The 22,773-nt window shown below is 42.3% G+C and overlaps 1 protein-coding gene across 1 annotated transcript in view; it reads right to left on the reverse strand.

The window, feature by feature from the left end:
* CERS6 (ceramide synthase 6) overlaps positions 1–19,087 on the reverse strand; it is a 449,112-nt gene extending 430,025 nt beyond the window's left edge. The window contains exon 1 of the mRNA XM_007946770.2: positions 18,918–19,087. Coding sequence (XP_007944961.1) covers positions 18,918–19,087 — 170 coding nt within the window. The remainder of the gene's footprint in view (positions 1–18,917) is intronic.
* Between the last annotated feature and the right edge of the window lie 3,686 nt (positions 19,088–22,773).

Genomic DNA, 22,773 nt, shown 5'->3' on the forward strand with positions numbered 1-22,773 from the left:
TTGGGGTTTAGTCCAATTCTGTATCCTTCCCTTCAAGGCTCAGGGTTCCACGATTATCTTCTGTGTCTGTGTTAATTGGTTTCCCTTTTCTTTGTTGAAGAGGGTCTGTGCAATCCTTCTGCCTAGTCCTCTATCTTGCCGGAACTCCCCAAGGCAGTAAATCTTTAGGAAAGCAGATTGCCCCATCTTCCTCCCATGGAATGGCTAGTGGGTTTGAATCACTAACCCTGTGGTTAGCAGTCAAATGTCTTAGGTATTGTGCCCCAGAGCTTCTCCCTGTTTACTCAGGATGTATGAATGATTCAGTGCCTAAAGCATTATCTTAGAGTTGAAGACAAAAGTAGGGTCTAAGAAAGAGGGAGGAAAAGAGAAGGTGGGAGATCCAAATAAATAGGATTTGCGGTTAAATGGAGTGATAAGCTGTGATCTCACGTTGGTTACTAATTGCCCTAGACCCAGTCTTATACCGCTTGACTGTGCACTAGGTGTACACAGCCTTAGGTGAGGAAGGGGTGGGAGTGGAGCACGGGTGTTGACACTAGGAAACCTGCTTAGCAGGGCTTCAAACCAGTTCATGCCAGTTCAACCCCCTGCTGAGAAGGTGCATTTACACCCCAGATGTACTGAATCAAAATCTACATTTTAACAAGATCCCCAGGTGATTCTTATATATACATATGTTATATATACACCGGGGTGGACGCCCCACTGCTTAGAGACCCACAGACGATGCCAGCTTCTCAGGGAAGCAATGTTAAAATGGCTCCAATTGCCTCACACCTCTCTCTCTAAACTCTAACATAGTTCACTGGAATGGTTATTTCAGGAGCCTAGTTCTTTCAGATAAACCACAGGTACCTAGCACCAACAAAAGTAAGATTTACACATTGTAAAACTCAATAAAACCATGAACATAAAACGCACACACAGAAAACCACTTGACTCCCTGATCCCTCCTTAGAAATAACCGCTGTTTAACAACCAACACCTACATTATCTATTTTTGTATTCACCCCAGTCCCATTACAAGTCTGCAAGCAGCCTTAGTTTAAGTGCAGGTGCTTAACAAGTGAGATTGAACACAGGCTGGGGTGAGAGTGGGAGAAACACAAAAAAGTCTCTGTAACACAGAACAACCATGCTAAAGAGAAATTACCATACCAACAACTGACCCTGAATGAGTTCTGCCCTTGGGAACTCCAGCCCACACTTAACAGGAGCCCTTCAATCACCTTAAAAATAAAAAAGCCATTAAATTTGTGTTTTGATGATAAAGTTCTTTTCACAATCACCCCTTCTAAATTCATTCTTCAGGGAAACAGAGTAGCCGGTTTTTGTGGTAAAATTGCCTCTCACAGGATTCAAATATAACCTGGCCCTGGCTTAGCAGGACAAGCAATCAGGTAGGTGACCAGTCATTCCAGTTTCCCTGGGACACACAACTTTTGGATGCTAAAAAAGTCTTGGACAAACTGGGACAAGCTGGTCACCCTACAATGATACTCATGGGTTCCATAGTGGCCAGGCTCTGCCAGGACCCAAGTGGGAAGCAGAGGGCAAGTCACTTCACCGCTTCAGTGTCCTGATATATAAAACAGGGACACGGAGTGTTCTTAGGTCTGGCGGTATTTTTCAGTGTTGTCTTCAGATTATGCCCTAAATGGTGTCTGGCAGTTGACACTCTAAGGGATACAGGCAGCCATAGGAGCAGTGTCAGTGTGCCACACTGGGAAGGAGTATTTTATCACTAACATTGTTGTTGTTGTTATGTGCCGTCAAGTCAGACCCGACTCATAGCGACCCCTCTTTGGGTTTCCGAGGCAGTATCACTACAGAAGTAGATTGCCCCATCTTCCTTCTGAGGAGTTGCTGGTGGGTTTGAACCGCCAGCCCTCTGGTTAGCAGTCCAGTGCCTTAGGCACTATGCTACCAGAGCTCCCATCACTAACATTAGTGCTAATAAAAGCAAGTAGACTTTCAATTGATTTTATCGCCTTTTAAATCTTCTGCCTATAATCTACTCCCTTAGTACACACACCCAGGGCAGACCACTCTCCCCACACCCCTGACTTCGTACACCACACTTGTCTAACACATAATAGATGCATATATTTTGGAATGTTTGATGTATGATTTCTATTAAAGTATTACTAAACTAATAATAGAGGCATTTTTAGCAATTTGTTGTTCTACAGAACTGTGGTTCCATCTTTGCCTTACTTCCTCATTTAAAAGCCAACCTATTACAAATGTTGTATTTGATTATCTAAGATGCTCTCTCTTAAAAAAAAAAAAAAAAAAAACCTGTTACGGTTGAGCCAATTCCAACTTGTGCCATGCCCACGTGTCACAGAGTGCACCTGCTCCACAGAGCTTTCTTGGCTATGATCTTTACAGAAGTTGGTTGCCAGGCTTTTCTTCCACAGCACCACTGGGTGATCTGAACCACCAACCTTTAGGTTAATAATCAAGCACAAACTATTTGTACCCTCTAGGGACCCCTCTGGGAGTGTTGGTGGTGAAGTGCCTAAGACATTTGACTGCTAACCAGAAGGCTGGCAGTTCAAACCCACCAGCCACTTCCCAGAAGGAAGGCTGGGAAATCTACTAGTGATATGGCTTCAGAAACCCAAGGAGGGGTTGCTATGAGTTGGTGCCAACTCCACAGCAATACGTTGCTTTGCATTGCATCAGGGACCTCTGCAGACATCTTCTATCAATGCCTAAAAAATCACGTTTGTTAAATTATTTACCTGGTAAACGGCTGGCTGATTATATTTAAACAGTGCAGAGCTGGAGAAGCCTGGCTAGTTGGAAGCAGGTGCAATTCCCTTCTGAACTAATTTGGTCAGGCAAGAGAAGTCACATTAACACCTTTTATTCCCTCTTCTAACACAATGGAAAGGTGGAATGATGGTTAAGACTTTTGGCAGCTAACCAAAAGGTTGGTGGTTCAAACCTACCATCTGCTCCATGGAAGAAAGATGGGGCAATCTGCTTCCATAAAGTTTTATAGCCTTGTAAACGCAATGGGGCTTGCTATGAGTCAGACTCCACTGATGGCAGTGAGATTGATTTATTACTATGGAAGTTTACATTTGGGGGTGTGGATTTGCTTCCCTTAAGGAAAAATATATAAATTTATTATTCTCAGCTAGTTTGAATGTTTGCATTTTCATATGATCCTAATGATGTTAGACTCAATTATTTTTGCCTTCAAATTAAGACAACCCACTAGACAATCTATTGAAAGAAATCACTAACTGCCAGTCACAAGCCTTTCCTTTTTCTGGGAGGCTCCTGTTGGAGAAAAAAATGATTTCTAGGCTATCAAAATATTAATGCACAATCTCAGCAAAGTGCATTACATGAGTGTGAGATGGACAAGGCCCAGTTTTGCACAAATCTGCCAGGGTTGTTCTTGGCCAGTGACAACTGGAAAAGACAGAATGTTTCTTGGAGGGGAGAAAAGAAAAAAAAGCAAGAAGGGGAGAAAGACAGCAAGGAAAGTAAAATTCAAATGCAGCAACAACTCTTCCAATGAAAAGCAGGGATTAGGGGACGTGGGTAGAGGAAATGAACCACTCCACACCCCTTACATCTGCCATACGCATTCATGGTATGAAAGCACTGCCAGTAACAGGATTTGGAAACTTAGGTTCTAACACATACTGAGAAAGTGATTTGTTTGGGATGTATGTGTGTGCATGTGCACGTGTGTGTGTGCATGCATGGGCACATGCTACAGACGAATAAACCTTAAGAGTAAATAAGTGCTACTGATGAGCTAGGCACTATGCTAAACACAATGAAAACAATGCATGCATTTAAGACACTTCTATTCTGTCACATAGGGTCATTGTGAGTGAGAATGGACTTGAAGACATACAGGATGCATTTAATCCTCACAACACTGCTGTGAGTTTCAGATGGAACTGAGCTTGCAGAGGCTAATTTGCTCCTAGACTATAGCTAGTAAGAACCAAAAAAATACCAAACTCACTACCATGGAGTCAATTTCAACTCATACGTCTTTGGGTTTCTGAGGCAGTAAATCTTTACAGAGTAGATTGCCCAGTCTTCCTTCCACAGAGTGGCTGGTGGGTTTGAACCGCCAACCTTCTGGTTACCAGTCAAATGCCTTAGGCACTACACCACCAGAGCTCCTTGTAGCTAGTAAGAGGCAGGGCCAAAATCCAGCCTATGTCTCAAATCAATATAAAATGCCAAACCTAACGCTTATCATTGCCAGTGGGTAAAGACCCAATCAATGTTCCTTAAGAATAAGTGCAATAAAATAGGACCATGGCCAAGGGCCAGACCCCGGTGGACCCAGGGGACGTAGGCTGAGATAAGGTCTTCCTGAAAGGCAGCTTCTTTAGAAAACTCTACCCAGCAGAAGGTCATTTTCCCAGGCTCTTTACAACAGCACAGAATCCAGAGAAGGTGTCTAGCTCTAAATGGTCCACAGCTGCCTGTCACTTGTCTAAATCCCCACCATTAGAAATAGTTGTCAGCCACCAAATACAAAGGGATTCTTGCTACTAAAACTCCTACCATTACAAATAGTAGTCTGCTACCAAATACATGCAAGTCCCCGACCTACAATCCACATCATTATTAACAGTCGAGAATTAAAATCCTTAAGAAGTATTCTCCTCCCTAAATAGGCAAAATGCTGGAGAGGGGCTTCAAGGCTTGTCTAAAACGCTAAATACTTACTTTTCAACAGAACAAGTAAATACTCCTGTCCCAGGACTGAATACTTAAGAACTCCTACTGCCTTCACAAGCTGTACCCTCTCCCCACACAAGGCCCCACCCCAAACACACACACACACACAACACATACAGAATACCAACACATTAAATCGCATTATTTCTCTCAACAAGGTGCCAAATACTGTACTATGGTATCAATTACCTTTCATACAATGTGTATTTTTAAGAACCAGTTTTTTGGTCCCTTGAAATAAATTTTTGCAGTCAGTCCTCCAACTCTACAAAATTGGTCTATTCCTCCAACTCTATAAAATTGGTCTATTCCCCATTTTATATAATCGAAGACACCAAGTTTCAGAGAGTGTATTGGGAACTGATTCACAGCTGACAAAGGTAGAGTTTGGATGTACATCCAGGTTCCATACTCTTTCTTATCGTCTGTCCATTTTCCTTATCATTCTAATTACGAATACACATTTCTAACTGCAATAAATGTACAAAAGAGTAGCATAATTTAAACACACTCGCCCCATCAAGTCTACCCAGGCAACCAAGGATATACACAAACCCACTGACACACACAGCTTTTATATGCGCCTAATCTCCATACGCCTAAATGACTGACTGCTTTTTTTTTTCAGTTTTTCTTCACTCAAGCTACTGTGTCCACACTGCCACTCTGTTTAAACCACCAGTCACTTTATGCTGCTTTGAAATGGTAATCTATTAAGACAAGATCTACAGAGCCACTTAGACTAGCTGGCAGCTCTTACGCTTATACTTGCCAAACTGGACAAGATTTCAGATGGTTTTTTCAAACCCCTTCCCAGCCCCCACCCTTGTCTTAACTCTGTGCCACTGCTCTTCTCTTAGGACTTCCCAAGGACTTTAAAGGATCTGTGCCAATAATAATAAGAAGGGCAAGAAGGAGAGAGTAGGAGAGGAAAAGAAAGAAGAAAAAACATAGAATCAATCCTAATCACAGCTCCAGAAAACCAACAAAAGCTTTGTAACCTAAAAACCTCTAAGATGTGACATTTATGTAGACACTGGTACTCTTAAGTCACTGTCTGAAAAAGTCTCCCTAGTAGAAGCCTTCCTAGTAAAGGAATAGGAGCTCTGGTGGTATAGTGCCTAAGGCACTTGACTGCTAACCAGAAGCCTAACAGTTCAAACCCACCAGCCACTCCTCGGGAGGAAAGTTGGCAATCTACTTCCGTAGTGATTGTTGTTGTTGCTATGTGCCGTCGAGTCAAACCTGACTCATAGCGACCCCTCCTTGGGTTTCCGAGGCAGTATCACTACGGAAGTAGGATTGCCCAACCTTCCTTCCAAGGAGTGGCTGGTGGGTTTGAACCGCCAGCCATCTGGTTAGCAGGCAAGTGTCTTAGCCACTATGCTACCAGAGCTACCGCCTCGGAAACCCAAGGAGGGGTTGCTAGGAGTCAGGTCTGATTCGACGGCACATAACAACAAACAACTAGTAAAAGAATGCATCACTTCCACGATTAAAAACCACTGGTCTGTCTCCTATTCTGCCCTGGCCAAAAATAACCAATTCAAACAATCTACTTCAGGGGTAATAACACAAGTAGAAACGGGATGCAAGAGTGCTCCAAAAGAGTCTATTTTAAGAGATGGTAGTGAGGAAAAACTCTCTTTAAAGGGAGACTGGGGGCGGGGATGGCAAAATAAATTGGTCTCTTTGCTTATAATGCTATAGCTAGAATTTATAAGCAGAAAAGTACCCACATATTATGAATTACAGAAAAAATGAATTATGGAAAGCAGTGTTTTGTACAATGACCAAACATTGGTATACATTCCAAAAAATACTTTTCAATAACATATACCAGCCAATGCTTGCAATGTGCTGGTCCTATGAGTTTTAAAGTGTTTGAACCATGTGCTACAAAATGGGCACAAAATTAAAATGAAAGATGAAGGGTAGGGGACAAATCTGATCTTCTCACACAGCAAAAGCTTTCATAGGATATATCTGCGGCCTAGGCCACTTGCCTTAGTGCAATTTTATCCTATTACTCTGGTTGACTTTAAACAGATTTTATACTCACTAGGATGCCTTTACTATAATCTAGGGATCCTGGAGGCTATTCAATGTGCTTTTCTAAAGACACCCGGCTGTCTTTTTCCATACATGCAAATTTACTATTATTAACAAATGGACTTAAAGAAAGTTGTTTGGCTCAAGTGCCTTTCAGAAAAGCTCCAGGGTATTTAACTGCCCCTCATCTCCCACTCATCCACAACAGATGATTCTGGAAAGGACAGGGGCTCTCCTAAATCCCAAGGGGATTATGTATTTTGAAAACAGACAGACAGTGCTGGATGGAACTGAGGTTAAGAGGGCTTGGATGTTTGTTACACTAGAAAAATGTTAAGTCCAGAAAATTAAACCAGTTATTTCTAGTAAGTTACTTTCAACAAAAAGTACAGAGAGATAATAGAAAGAATTGGGGTTCTCTCCTTGAGTTTCCCTTCATAAAAACCACTCATTCTTCCTCCCACCTCCTCTCTGCCTCACTCTACATAACAGCCAGGATATATCTACTATATTCTTCAACACATCCCTTTCACTATGTAGAATCCAAGGTACGTCATCCTAGTGATGATGGTTTATGTTACGAGGGAGAGGAAGGAGGCTGAACGAAATAAAAAATATGAACACATGAATAGAACAGAGAAACAGACCAGGACTATCTTGCATTAAAATAAAAATAAAAATAAAACCCTACCACTTTCCTACCAAAAAAGATAAAATGTCACCTCCTCATTCCAAAAGAAAAAAATGCCCAGATTCACAGAAAATGAAATACAAATGTGGAATAAATTCATAAGTAACTTAAAAACATGCCACAACCAGCAACATTTTTTCAACTATCAAAGCAAAGATTTCCTCAAATTATAACATCCTACATTCTAATAAAGAAGTACAAATGGGTGTCATATTTCTGCACACAAATTTGGGAATTTATATCTATCAAGAGCACTGAAATATTTATCCTTTTGAGCTTAGAAATTCCACTTCTAGGAAACATTAGGAAATCTTGAGGAACTGAAAGATCTACACACATAAACTGGAAACAGCTTAAATGTCCACCCACAGTATGTAAATTATGATATATCCAGAGTATAAAATAATGTACAGTCATAGAAAATATTTTCAAATAATGTTAATTAAATGACAATGTTCAGATTATATCATTAAATGGGAAAAGGTTACATAAAAATCTATATATACAGTATGCCTTCATGAAGTTGGCCTTAAAAAAGAGATCACTAAAATTATAAGGAGATCAAGAAATCTGGTTCTAAATGCCTGCTTTGCTATTTTAAGCTGTCTAAAGTTAGGTATAGTTCTTAAATTCTTAATCCTTACTTTCATCTGTAAAATTGGAGAAAAAATAGTATCTTCCTTACAGGGCTCGGGAGAGGATTACGTGAACCACATAAAATAATCAATTCATGTTAAAGAAAAAATACTAGCCATTTCTATTAGTTTCAAAATTAAAATAAAAACATTATTCATTAAAACTGTGTTGCTGTTGTTAGGTGCTTGTCGGGTCAACTCTAACTCACAGAACGAAACACTGCCCAGTTGTGCACCAACTTCTTATAATCCTTGTTATGCCTGAGCCCATCGTTGAAGCCACTGTGTCAATCAATCTTGTTGATTAAAACTGCAGTCATTCACTATGTTGCTGTTGTTGTTAGCTGCCATTAAGATGACCTCCGACTCAACACAACACTATGCACAAAGGATTGGACGTTTAGGGTTTTCATGGTTGATTGTCAGAAGTGGATTGACAGGCTTTTCTTTCTAGTCTGTCTTAGTCTGGAAATTCTGCTAACACCTGTTCAGCATCATAGCAAAACAAAAGCCACCACTGACACATGGGTGGTTGTGATGGTTAAGTTTGTGGGTCAACTTGGCTGGGCCTGGTTGACTGGCTGGGCAGCTGGTGGTAGTTATTTCCCATAATGAGACTGGCAATCAACTCCATGGTGGGACCTACCACAAACAGATGAGTAGCTCCTTTAGGAATATGGTCTGCTTCCAGTATATAAGCAGCAGCTTTGGGAATGGTCTCTAGCTTATGGCACAACTGAACCCTGCATGTAGCCTTGTCATTGTTCAGCAACCTGCCATGCTCTGCTGACCATGGCACCTTCAATGGACTTGAATTAATGGCCTGCCATGTGGTTTTGTAACATCGGGACTGTGCCATTTTATCTGTCAACCTTGGGCTTGTTAGCCTCAGCAACCAGTAGCTGCAGGAGTGAAGAGATGTCTCTAGTTCCAGTGGACCCAGAGCAAGAGGCAGAACTGAAGCTCAAGGTCAAGGGGCTTTCACCCAGCCCCTAGAGCCCAGCACTTTGAACTTGGACTTCTAGCCTCCTGAACAGTAAAAGAATAAACTCCTGTTTGTTCAAGCCATCCCATTTGTGGTATATTCTTGTTAGAGCAACACTAGGAACCAGAACAGTGATGGATTCACTTGAGGTGCACTACCCAGGAATCAAATCTGAGTTTCCCACACCAAAGGCAAGAATACTACCACTAAACCACTGTTGTTGATGTTGTTGTTAAGTGCCACCAAGTTGTCTCCAACTCATAGCGACCCTATGCACAGCAGAAGGAAACACCACCTGTTCCTGCACCAGCTCCATGATCCTTGCTATACTCAAGTCCATAGCCGCTGCCACCATGTCAATCCATCTCATTGAGGACCTTCCCCTCTTTCCTCCACCCTCTACCTTACCAAGCATGTCATCTTCCTCCAGGGAATGGTCCCTTCTTACAACAAAAGTAGGTGAGACAAAGTCTGGCCTTTCTTACCTCCAAGGAGCATTCCGGCTGCACTTCCTCCAAGACAGACCTGTTAGTTCTTTTAGCAGTCCATGGTACCTTCAGCTTTTCTTCGCCAACACTACAGCTCAAAAGCATTAATTCTTCTTTGGTCTTCCTTATTCATTGTTCAGCTCTCACATGCATATGAGGTGATTGAAAATACCATAGCTTGTGTCAGGCACACCTTAGTCCTCAAAGAGACATTTTTGCTCTTCACACTTGAAAGAGGTCCTTTGCAGCCAATTTACCCAGTGCTAAACTACTATTGTTGTTGTTATTGTTGTTATTTGCCGTGGAGTCGGCCCTGACTCATAGCAACCCCTCCTTGGGTTTCCGAGGCAGTATCACTACGGAAGTAGGATTGCCCAACCTTCCTTCCGAGGAGTGGCTGGTGGGTTTGAACCGCCAGCCTTCTGGTGAGCAGTCAAGTGCCTTCGGCACTATGCTACCAGAGCTCCTTAAGAGATGGGCCCGGCTACCTGGCGGGGAGCAGCCAGTGGGTTTGAACCGCCAGCCTTGGGTGTGGCAGCTGACTGCCTGAGGCCCTGAGGCCATCCCCGGGGGGCCGCTAAACTACTACTCCCACCGTAAACCAAAAAAAAAAAAAAAAAAAAAAAAAACCTCACAGCGATCAAATCAATTCTGACTCATAGTGAACCCCTCTGGGTTTCCGAGGAGGTATCTCTATGGAAGAAAATTGCCCTGTCTTCCTTCCACGGAGTGGTTGGTGGCTTTGAACTGTCAACCTTCTGGTTAGCAGCCTTCGGCGTTATGCCACCAGAGCTCCTTATTGCCCCTATAGTTGAAAATAAAACTCCATGGTGAACACCAAGTCATAGCTTCAGACAGTAAGCCATGAACACCCAGCAGCCCATAGTACTAGTAATAAGGTGACCCTAAAAGAACATTGTGGGAGCTCTGGTAGCGTAGTGCCTAAGGCACTTGACTGGTAACCAGAAGGCTGGCAGTTCAAACCCACCAGCCACTCCTCAGAAGGAAGGGCAATCTACTTCTGTAGTGATACTGCCTCGGAAACCCAAGGAGGGGTCCTATGAGTCGGGTCCAACGTGGCACATAACAACAACAGCAACAAAAGAACATTGTGGGAATCAACATTCTGTGGTCAATCATGTCATAGCTTAGAGGTTTGAAGCAATCAATGAAGATTATGGTGGCAGGAAGGAGTGACAAAGAAAGAGCTACGAAATCATTAAAAAGAAAAAAAGAGACTAAAAATCAAAATCATAGGAATAAAGATTCTCAGGGTATTAGTAACATAACGGATACTTGTGCTGCAAGAGACAATCTTGTTTAACCACTTGTTTTTACAAAGGAAAAAAGATCCTAAAAGCATTAAGTGACACACCTAATTACTAGCAAACAAAATCTGGAACCTTGAATTCTGACTAAAAAGTGTTTATGAACTGATTGAAAAAAACAAAAAAAGAAGGAAAAAAAATAATGAAATTTTGAGAATCTCGAGTCTGTAAGAAGTAGATAACAAATAATATAAAAAAATTAAACCCATTGTCATCCAGTTGATTCTGCAACAGCTATAGATAATCTGGTCCTGCCTGATGATAGAGAAAGAAATATAAATGTATATAATAAACATTTAAAATCTTCCATGTACAACATGGATATAGATTCTTGTGCTCACTAACAAGGTTTTATTAGGTGAGTAAAACAAGTATCTACAGCCTGAAGAAGGTGCGATGATCTCTTATAAAGCCATGGAGCTGACAAACTGAAAGGAAAAACTCACCTAAAACCGTTTTCCTTCCTCTGCCACATTTCCTTCCCCATCACAGAAGAGAAACCACTTCTAAAATACCTTATACACGAGGAAATTAAAAAATTGAGCCCTGACCATAGAGAATGCAGACATCTTCAACAGAAAAATAGTAAGTACACTCAGGGTGTTAATTTCATTAATACTTAATGACATTAAATCATTTGTGATAGTTTAAAGCTATCTCACCTATCTCTCCCATCACTCTGAAGCACTGCCCATTAAGAGTAATGTAATACCTCTTATCCACAAATCAACCTATTACAAATAGCCAAAGTATTATAAAAGCTTTTATTTTGCTAGATAAGAAAGGTGTGCTAAAGTTCTGCAAAGAATACGTCCCTCTGATTTTAGGTTGTTTCCCAACAAAACATTCACTAAAATCCAATTTTTCTAATCCCAGTCAGAAACTGTAGGAAGCAAGGTACAGACAGTATCTGTGTCTGAATCTAACAATTGCCTCTTACAATAGTTTCTAGAAAAGCAGGTAGCCATAGTTTCAATTTGAGCCACATCATCATTTAATAAGCTAAACAGGCACATTTATAGAGCTTAACATCCAGCCTGGATGGCATGAGAAAAGCCATGTTTACCTGCAAGTTGTTCTCTAAACCCCTAGTAAAATTGTTGTTGTTGTTATGTGCCGTCGAGTCAGCCCTGACTCACAGCGACCCCTCCTTGGGTTTTTGAGGCGGTATCACTATGGAAGTAGATTGCCCAACCTTCCTTCCCAGGAGTGGCTGGTGGGTTTGAACTGCCAGCCTTCTGGTTAGCAGTCAAGTGCCTTAGGCACTACGCTACCAGAGCTCCTCCCTAGTAAAATACACCTTCATGATATCAGTCTCTTCACTACAAGGTCCATTATATGAACATCCTTCAGTAATGAACCTCACCTGATACCCCACTGTCTCCAGGAAAGTAGTCAGTCACTCACTCTTCTCTTTCCCTCTAACCACCAGGAAAACACACACACAAACACACACTCATGATTTTCCTAGAGAGCTTCACCCAGGGCTTCTGGCAAGGCAAAGATACTAAGTAAATCCCAAAGAAAAAGCCCACTGTTCAGACTTTCCCTCTGACACACTTGAGACACTGCTGTTCTTTGAAGATTTCAGGGCCACAGATAATTCTTTGGCTGAATGAGCCAGGCAAAACTGTTTGGTGTCAGCCTTCCGAAAGATGACAGTCTTAACATAATTTGGCACTTTGAAAGCCAACCTGACAGGAATGAGTTTATTAATTCTTACCCAATCATGACAAGGTGCCAAGTCTACTCTGGAGGCGTCTAAAGGAGACCATAGGGTAATGAGTACTTGCCTTCTCTGTTGTTATCAGTTGCCATCGAGTCATCTCCAACACATGGCAACCTTATGTATAACCTTATGTATAACACGCTGTCCGGTGCAGTGCCATCTGCATGATCATCGGTATGTTTGAGCCCACGTTGAGGCTATTGTGTCAATCCACCTCACTGACGGTTTTCTTTGTTTCATTGACCCTCTACTTCACCAAATATGATGTCCTAGTTTTTTGGAGTACAAATGCTAACAGTTCAAATGATTCTTTTGACTCAAAATATAATTGAAAAATGTAAGAAACAAACCATTCACTAGAAAGTTCTGTGAAAAAAAGAAATTGCTTTACTCATAGAGGACTAATTTCTGCCTGCAAAGAATGATGTTTATCCTGTTTCAAAGTTTCATGAGATAATAATTAGTAAGTTTCAGCTACAGAGAACCCATGGCAATAAGAGAACTAGAAGGGTAAAAGCACTTTGGATCACAAAAATCCAACTGCTTCACTGTTTATAGATGAGAAAATAAGGCAGAAAGAAATTAGGTGCCTTAGTTTGACGTCAGTTTCAACCAGAATTCAAGTGTTCTGATTCCCATCACTACTTTTTATATCCCTCTACTTAGCCCACAGAGAAGAATATGTGTTCAAGTTACCTTTTATAACATTAAGTTAATAAATTTTTATTTCCAAACTAAAATTCAGCAGAACTTTAATTCCACATTTATGAATACCACAGTAAAAATATACTTTTAGAAAAGTAGTTGGAAGAAGCACTTGTTATAATTCCTGAGAACAGCTTACTGAACCTAACAGCATTAAATCAAAAAGTGTCATAGAACAGATGATAGTGCTGCATTTGTTGTTGTTGTTGTTGTTATGTGCCGTTGAGTCGGCCCCGACTCATAGCGACCCCTCCTTGGGTTTCCGAGGCAGTATCACTACGGAAGTAGGATTGCCCAACCTTCCTTCCGAGGAGTGGCTGGTGGGTTTGAACCGCCAGCCTTCTGGTTAGCAGTCAAGTGCTTTAGCCACTATGCTACCAGAGCTCCCAGTGCTACATTATTAAATAATATTTGGTTCCTTCCATCAAGTCAACAACAGAATATGGTGGCATATATTACAATTTTCATTCTAGGAGAAACCATAGCATTGTGTTTTATTTTGAACAATTGATATTTTACCCTGTCAGTCAAATAATCCTTATGGTGGCTCTTCCTATCACTACCCAGAGCTAAGTATAAAAGCTAAGAACCATCAAGCCATGGAGTTTTCACAGACTCAACTAAAAGCCATTGACTTTAGGCTGCTCCATTTTTAATCAGCCATGCTAGGCTCCCATATTGCTGTCCACATGGTGCTATACCATGGCGTGTTCTTTCTACAGTGCCTCCACTCTCAACATCTGCAGGGGCAAAAACAAAAATGATAGGGCTCCTCAATTGGCTACAACCCAATTCAATCAATTCTTTGTTTCTCTTTATAGTGAGAAATACATTAGACTGACATGTACACACTGAAATTCATAATTTTAGCCTCAACAACTTAATTACTGACCACATTTAATAGAAATAATAAAGACGTTTATAATCATGTATTTCATAAATACATTTGCTGCTTTGAAAGAAATAGCTGAAGTATAAATAATTTCATTTTACAGAAAGATTCATAAAAGGCTTCTTTAAATTGTGTTATACATTAAGTTGTTGTTGTTAGATGCTATTGAGTCAGTTTCAACTCATAGAGACCCCATGAACAACAGAATGAAACACCACCCAATCTGTGCCATCCTCACAAACAGTGCTATGTTTGAGACCATTTTTGCAGCCACTGTGTCCATCTATCTTGTTGAGGGTCTTCCTCTTTTTTACTGACCCTCTACCAAGTATGTTGTTTTTGTGCAGGGATTGGTCCTTTCTGATAACATGACAAAAGTATATGAGACAAAGTCTCCCCATCCTCCCTTATAAGAAACATTCCAGCTGTACTTCTTCTTCCAAGACAGATTTGTTCATTCTTCTGGCAGTCCATGGCATATTCAATATTCTCCATCAACATCATAACTCAAAGACATCAGTTCTTCTTCAGTCTTCCTTATTCACTGTCTAGCTTTCATATACATATGTCGCAAATGAAAATACCACGGCTTTTAGTCCTCAAAGTGATATCTTTGCTTCTTAACATTTTAAAGAGATCTTCTGCAGAAGATTTGCCCAATGCAATTGAAGATTTTACCAACTTCTACAGTCTGAAATTGACCAAACATGCAATCAAGATGCACTGGTAATTACCCATGATTGAAATGAGAAAACTGGAACAAAGTAGAAGGATCATGATTTGGAAAATACGGCCTTGGTGAGAGAAACAATGATGAAGATCACATGATACAATTTTGCAAGACCGACGGCCACAGCAAATGCCTTTGTTCAACAATATAAAGGGCAACCATATTTGTGGACCTTGCCAATCCAACTGACTATGTGTGTGGAAAGAGATGATGGAGAAGCTCAATTTCATCAGGCAGGGCCAGGGGCTCACTGCAGAACAGAGACCATCAACTGCTCACATGCAAATTCAAGTTGAAGCTGATGAAAATTAAAACAAATTCAGTACAGTCTTGAGTATAACCCACCTGAATTTAGAGACCATCTCAAGAATGAATTTGACACATTGACACTAATGACTGAAGACCAGCTGAGTTCTGGGATGACACCAAGGACATCATACGTGAAGAAAGCAAAAGGTCATTAAAAAGAAAGAAAAGACCAAAATGTATGTCAGAAGTGACTCTTAAACGTGTTCTTGAATGTAAAGTAACTAAAGTGAGCAAAAGAAATGATGAAATAAAAGAAATAAACTGAAGATTTCCAAAGACTGCTTGAGAAGACAAAGTAAAGTATGAATAATGAAATGTACAAAGATTTGGAGTTAGAAAATCAAAAGGGAAAAAATACACTCTGCATTTCTTAAGCTGAAAGAACTGAAGAAACAATTCAAGCCTCTAGTTGCAATACTGAAGGAGTCTATGGGCAAAATATTGAACAACGTAGGAAGCATAAAAAGATGGAAGGAATACATAGAGTCACTGTACCAAAAAAATTGGTTGATGTTCAGTCATTTCAGGAGGTAGCATATGATCAAGAATAAATGATATTGAAGGAAGAAGTCGAAGCTGCACTGAAGTCATTGGAGCAAAACAAGACTCCAGAATTGATGGAGTCCCAGTTGAGATGTTTCAACAAACTGATGCACTGCTGGAAGCCTTCACTCATCTAGGCCAAGAAATTTGGAAGACAGCTACCTGGCCAACCATCTGGTCTAGAAGAGAAAGGTGATCCAACAGAATGCAGAAATTATTGAACAATATCATTAATATCACACAAGGAGAATATTTGTTGACGGTAATTCATAAATGGTTATACATTATAGAATATGGCAAAAAAAAAAAAATGTATGCACAACTCACTGAAAGTGAGTCACTACCTGTAATAACAATATCACCTGGTACAGTCATACTGGTTCAGGCCCTTGATGGATGCTACCAGATGTAGGCCACAGGCTAGATCCCAGAATATGTAATTTAGGTTTGAGAATAGAATAAACATACTGAAATTCTAACTCTGGATCCACTTGTTGTTGTTAGCTTCTGTCAATTCAGTTGCCAACACATGGTGACCCCATTCACAACAGAATGAAACCCTGCCTGGTGATGCACCATTCGCATGATTAACTGCTGATAGGACAATTTCACCAACTGATTTTCAAAAGTAAATCACCAACCGTTTCTTCCTAGGTTATTTTAGTTTCGAATCTCTACTGAAACATATTCAGCATCATAGCTACACATAAGCCACAAATGATAGAGGAATGGTGGCTGTACATGAAGTACATTGGCCAGAAATTGAACCCAGGTATCACCCATGGAAAGTAAGATTCCTATCACTGAACCAACACTATTCCCCTAGATCCATCTATGCCCTTGAATTTTCAGAGACTCAAGATAGTTGATGGTTCAAGACAGAGCTGTCACAGCAGTAGGAAGAAACAAAGTAAACGCTCTTCCAAAAGTCAGTAGTATCCTCTGGTTTACAGGCCATACTGGATTATTATTCCAGACATTAATCATAACCTTTATTTTCTATGCCTTCCATTAAAAAGCTTCTACCTGGATCAAGAGCCAGAAGGAAACTGACCAACTCTCTACTTATCAGTGTGAGAACATTTGCTGTGGCTGACAGTTGAGAAAAACTTACCCTTTCGCATAAACTGTAAATCAAATCATGGGACTATGTAAATGAATAAAAAGAAAAAAATGAACTTTTCCTTTTCAAGGATGACAAATGTTTTTAAAAGAAAAAAGGCAGAGAATCTGAGAACCAAGCTAGCTCCATTCTATAGTAAATTTACTTTGTTTCCAACCTAATAAACAGCCAGGAATCGAGTATCAGCAATATGCAGCTTTCCAATACAGGTCACTTGCTGACATAGTTTTGTTCTCCAAAACATAAAATTTCACATCTTTTTCAAATGCATTTGCTATCTAAAAGTGAGTCTGGCCAAAATTTATCAAGTGTCATTCAGCAAGTGTGTGTGAAGCCCTACTATGTGTGATCTATGACAGTGTGCTTGTCTTTGGAAAGACTGTAAGGTTAGTTGTAAGTTCATATTTGCTGTAAGTAAACATCTGCTCCGGAAGCAGCTCTAAATCTGTACACACACCCACTTTTTTACAGCACATCTCAGCACTGAATGAGATCAATGACATATCTGTGGTGAATCACAATAATTTTAAAATAGAAGGAATTCAAGTCTGTTCTTTTGTGCATGTCAATTTCTGCATGTGAACAGCTGACTTAGTTCTGAAGCAACAACACTGCTCATTGAAAAACACACCTTCCTTAAACAAAAAATACTTTTTGTTCCCATGAAGCTTTGATCTGTTGCCATTTCCAGCAAAATAAATAAATAAATAAAATAACACAAAAGACATATTCTGCTATCCTCAACAGTCATTGTAGACAAACAGAAATAGCAAACAAAATAACAGAGCAAAAGCTTAAGAAATCAAACCAAGGTGAGAAGGGGGCGGGGCAAGGGAGGTAACTTGGAAGTGAAAAATGGAATCTAAATGCTACTTCAAGATCTAAGAAATTCAGCCTTTACTGAGGAATTGGAAGAAGGAGGAGAGACAAGGTTTTCAGCTGAAAGAGACGTGTGTTTGCCTGTCCCCGTTTTGTGTCAATATCACCCACTCGAGGATGCATGGCTGGGGCAAAACATCGTGGCTGATACTGATTCAATGAGAGTAACACAAGTTTGGGCCTGACACGATGGAGATACCAAAAAATAAAAGTTCTGAGGAATTATACAATTATAGGACAATTCTTTAAAAAAGAAAAAGTGTCTTCTGGTAGCCAAAAAAAAAAAAGTTTATGATTATTCATAGGAAACATTTACGAATTCAGTATCTCCATTTTGCAGGCTGAGCACACATGTAGAGACACTCCTTTAAACGAACCGCTAATGGCCTGGAGCGCTGGAAACCTGCAAACTACTGCACCTATTTCCCAGGTATATGGACCTCATACTCCCTGTCACTGAGAGAGACCAAATCACGATCAGAAGCCAGGAAGTCCTTGGTGAATTCTCTGGAAGAAGAGTCCCTAACAGCCTCCGTCGAAGTAAAAGGACTGGAAGTGTGAGCGATTCCTCCTCCCTCCTGGCCGCGCGTCCGGAATGTTCCTGGCTGTCAGGTGGGTGGCGGCAAGCCTCCGCTGGGAGCCCGGCCTGGCAGCGCGATGTGCAACGCGGGGCAAGAGGCGCGAGCCCCGCAGAGTGCCGCGCGTCCCGGGGCCGGCCGTCGCGCACCTTTGTTCGCCTTCCCTGGCCGCCAGCGAGGAGGAGAACAACCCAAGGGGCAGTGCCAGGGGCGATCCCCATCGATTTGCAGCCCTTCTCTGACGCTCCTGAGGAAATTGGTGGGGTAGCCAGACCATTTGTGGCCCCCAGAAAGCAAATGGGACTGGGGGGTCAGCAACACCTTTCCCAACACAAAGGTTGGGAGGTGTGAGCGAGAGTGAAGGGGCCACTAGCTGGGTGTGCACTGGGGGCGCGGGTGCGTGCGCCAGGGAGCACGCGACTGTTCGTGTGCGCGCAAGTGTGTGTGCGTTTTTGTGTGCGAGTGTGTGTGTGTGTGTGTGTGTAGGGGGAGGGGAATAGGCGCTCCAATTCTTACCTCTCGAAGATGAGCCGCACCATGAAGATGCAGAAGGCCAAGGGGAAGGCGAGGTAGAGGTCCTCAGCCTGCGGGAAGGTGGCTTCCTCCGTGTTTTTCAGGTCTGCCCAGGTGACATTGTGCGGGAGCCAAAACCTCTCGTTCCAGAACCAAGCTAATATCCCTGCCATCTTGCTTTGTCCACTCCTATCCTGTGGCTCTCGTGGCCTGCCGAGCTCTCCGCTGCGCTGGGTGCCCGGGGATGCGCGCCTGGCTGGCCCCAAGGCTGCGTTGCCGCCGCCGCTCCGGTCCGCCGCCGCTGCTGCCGCCTTCTCCGCAGCCGCTGTTCTTGAAGGCTCGTTGCGAGCCCCGGTTCTCTCCTCCCTCTGGCCACGCTGAGAAAAGGGGCCGCCTCGCCCGTCACATGGCAGCCCGGGACGCTCGCCCTGATTGGCTCCACCTCGCGTCAAGCAGCGAAGCACACGCGGCCAGCTCGCCTACGCCCGGAGGGTAGGGCGCAGCCGCTGCGTCCCGGGCGCAGGAGCTCTGCTCTGGGGTGTGTTTCCAGCTCCTGCGCGCTCCGCGCAATAGCTATGTGCTGAAGACTGACCTGGGCCTAGCCCCCCAAATCCTCCCTAGTCCCCTTCCTTGTTCGCACATGCTCAGAAAGTCAGCGCCTGCCCCACTGGAGTTTCAGGGTCTCAGCCCGCTCCTCATGCAACCGGAGGCGTTGGGGAGACAGGTAGAGGCCAGGGCTTGAGCAAAGGAACCGCCTCAGCACTGAGAGGGAAGCAAAAGGAGAAGTAGGGGGCGCGAAGAGCAAAGGGAGAAGAAATAGGAGGGAAAAGGTCATCCACTCCAGGGTATTGGAGGAACAGAGTGAAAATAAGGAACTGGGCATGATGGTTTGGCAAGAGCTGTGGGCCTCTGCCTACACTCGTCTCTTTTCCCCATCTCACACCTTCCGGCCTTACTATAGTACTGCTTGTCACCACAACCAGTACCCCCAGGAAATAAGGCCTTGTTTTATGAGGTGCTACATGAAATAAGATCACTCCTAATTGCTATTTGACAGTGATCATGGTGAAGTTGATGATGATAGCAACTGAAGCCTGTAAAACGGGCCCTCTAAACTAGCCTCTTAGAAAATGCCTCCAGACCATATTTTTGGCTTCCCAGAGCATGAGAGAGTCTCCACCATGCTATTTAATTGGCTCATTACATCTGTCTTTTGAATCTGAAACCTAACCCAGGCACCTTCATGCCCACAATTGATGCAGGAACCAAGTGTGATCAGTTCAGTGGCCCATGCAGCCCAGGCTCCAGGGGATATTTTGTTCATTCTCCTCACAAATTATTTTCTGCCTGGTTCTGCCAGTAAGATGTAGTGCACTTTTCTAATAGGCATATAGACTATTAACACACACACACTTTCTTTATCCTCCCCACCACCCAGCCTCCCTCTTTCCACTCCTTTCCTTTAATGCACAACTCTGAAGAATTGTCCATACTTGGTGCTTCCAATTCCTACATGCATGCACACGCACACACACACCATTTTCTTTTGAACTTCCATTTGGGCATTTGCCAACTCCACTATACTGAAACTGATCAAGGTCACCAGTGATCGCCATGCTGCTAAATCCAAAGGCCAGTTTCAAGACCTCTATCAGTAGTGTTTAGTCCAGTTGCCCTGGCTCTGCTGCTTGAAACACTTCCTTGTCTTGGCTTCCAGAAACCACACTCTTCTTTTCCTCCTACTTCGTGGCTACTCCACCCAGTCTCCATTCTGATTATTCCTCACCTTCCTAACCTCTAAAAGTTGAAGTGGCCTAGGAGTCAGTCTTTTGACATTTTCACCTATCTGCTCTCTTCATTCACTTAGTGATCTCATCCAGACTGATAGCTTTATATACCACATGTACAGTGTCTATGTCATACTGATTAGCTCCCAAATTCATATTGCTAACCATGGACTTTCCCTGATCTTCAGACTACTGAGTTCTCTGTCACATCAAAAACCCCACCTGGATGTCTAAAAATCATCTCATGTCCAAACTACTAATCTTCCCTCTACTCCCAAAATATATTCCTCCTGTAGTCTTGGCTCAAATAAAAAACATGGAGTCATTTTTTCCTTCTCTGTTTTCCTCATACTTCCTTCCTAATCCATTGAGTATCCTGACAACCCCATTGTAAACTAGAATCTAATCATCACTCACCATCTCTTCTGCTATCATCTTAGTCTAAACAACTAAGATTTCTCACCTGAGTTCCTCCACTCACCTCCTAATGCCCTCTTTCAACCTTTATCCCTATGCAGTCAATGTTCAGCGAGGGTGAGCCTATCGAATGTAGGTCAGATCTCTTCTGTGCTCAAGTCTTGCTTCTTCCAAGTGGAAGTCAAAGTCATTGCAATGTTCTATAAGGTCATTAAGTTATTTGGCTTCATCTCTGACCTCATCTATTCTCTCCTCTCTCCCCTTACTCTCATTCACTCTGTGTCAGTCACACTGGGCTCCTATTCCCTGGAATATACCAGGGCCTTTGAACTCACTTTTCTCTATCCCTTGAACTCTTTTCACCCATATATCTATGTTTGCACTTTGCTCAATGTCATTCACTCAGTGAAGGCTTTCCTGGGCAACTTACTTACACCTACAACTCTCACATCCTCCCTTCCAGCTCTTCCTATCCAACTTCCCTGCTTTGCTTTCCTGTAAAGCATTTATCATTATCTGAGGAGCTCTGGTGGCACTGTGGTTAAGGCATTGGGCTGCCAATCAAAATGTTAGCAGTTCAAACCCATCAGCTGTTCTGTGGGAGAGAGATGAGGCAGTCTGCTTCCATAAAGATTTGTTGTCGTCGTTATGCGCCCTCGAGTTGGACCTGACTCATAGCAACCCCTCCTTGGGTTTCTGAGACGATATCACTATGGAAGTAGATTTCCAACCTTCCTTCTGAGGAGTGGCTGGTAGGTTTGAACTGCCAGCCTTCTGGTTAGCAGTCAAGTGCACTACGCTACCAGAGCTCCTCCATAAAGATTTACACACTTTTGGAAACCATATGGGGGCCACTCTGAGTAGGAATTGACTGGATGGCAGTGGAGTTTTTTTGTTTTGTTTTGTTTTTCTTTTTTAGCCCAAGGTAGTGTGCCTGGCATATAGTATATACTCAATAAATTATTGAATTAATGAATTGACATTAATTACCACAACCTCAAAAAATCTTCTCTAGGGGAGGAAAAATACTGAATAAACAACTGTTTTAAATGTTTATGTATCCATGTTGGACTCTGATGCCAAGAATACTGTGGGCATAAAGAAAGGACTGATTGTTCTGGATGGGAGAAGGAAAAGAGTGGGAAAGTCTCCACAGGCCAGGTGTGGTTCAGTCTTTAACAAGGAGTAGGTGTCATTACCCACCACTCCAAGCAATATGGCCAGCTGCTTGGTATTACTAATGATCCTCCAGGAAGATGCCTTGTACCTGTTGCAGTTTTGTCAGCCATAGGGGGAAGATTTGTTAAGATCTCTTGCCACCTTTGTGGCAGAAGTCATATCATGGTAAAAAATCTGGCCTCCTGGGTCAGTCACAGTCCCTCCATGCCTGTCCCTAGGCCTTCATATTACTCTCCTATATGACCTGGTAGTATCTTGCCTCCTACCTCAGGACTTTTCTACTGTGCAGTGGGTCCTACTGTGTCCCCAGACATGTGCAACAGGAAGTGTTGGTGAGTCAATGCCTGAGAGGCTAAGCTCAGATCATAGGCAATTGAAGCCAGTAGATAAATTCTTATTTCTTTTCCTTTCAGACACATGCAGTAGCTTCATAGAACCTCTCTTAAAATAACCTGCGATGGTAAACAATCAGCTTG

This window comes from Orycteropus afer, unplaced genomic scaffold (assembly GCF_000298275.1).
Source record: "Orycteropus afer afer isolate SDZICR_OR568_19922 unplaced genomic scaffold, OryAfe1.0 scaffold00001, whole genome shotgun sequence".
NCBI classification, from domain to species: domain Eukaryota; kingdom Metazoa; phylum Chordata; class Mammalia; order Tubulidentata; family Orycteropodidae; genus Orycteropus; species Orycteropus afer.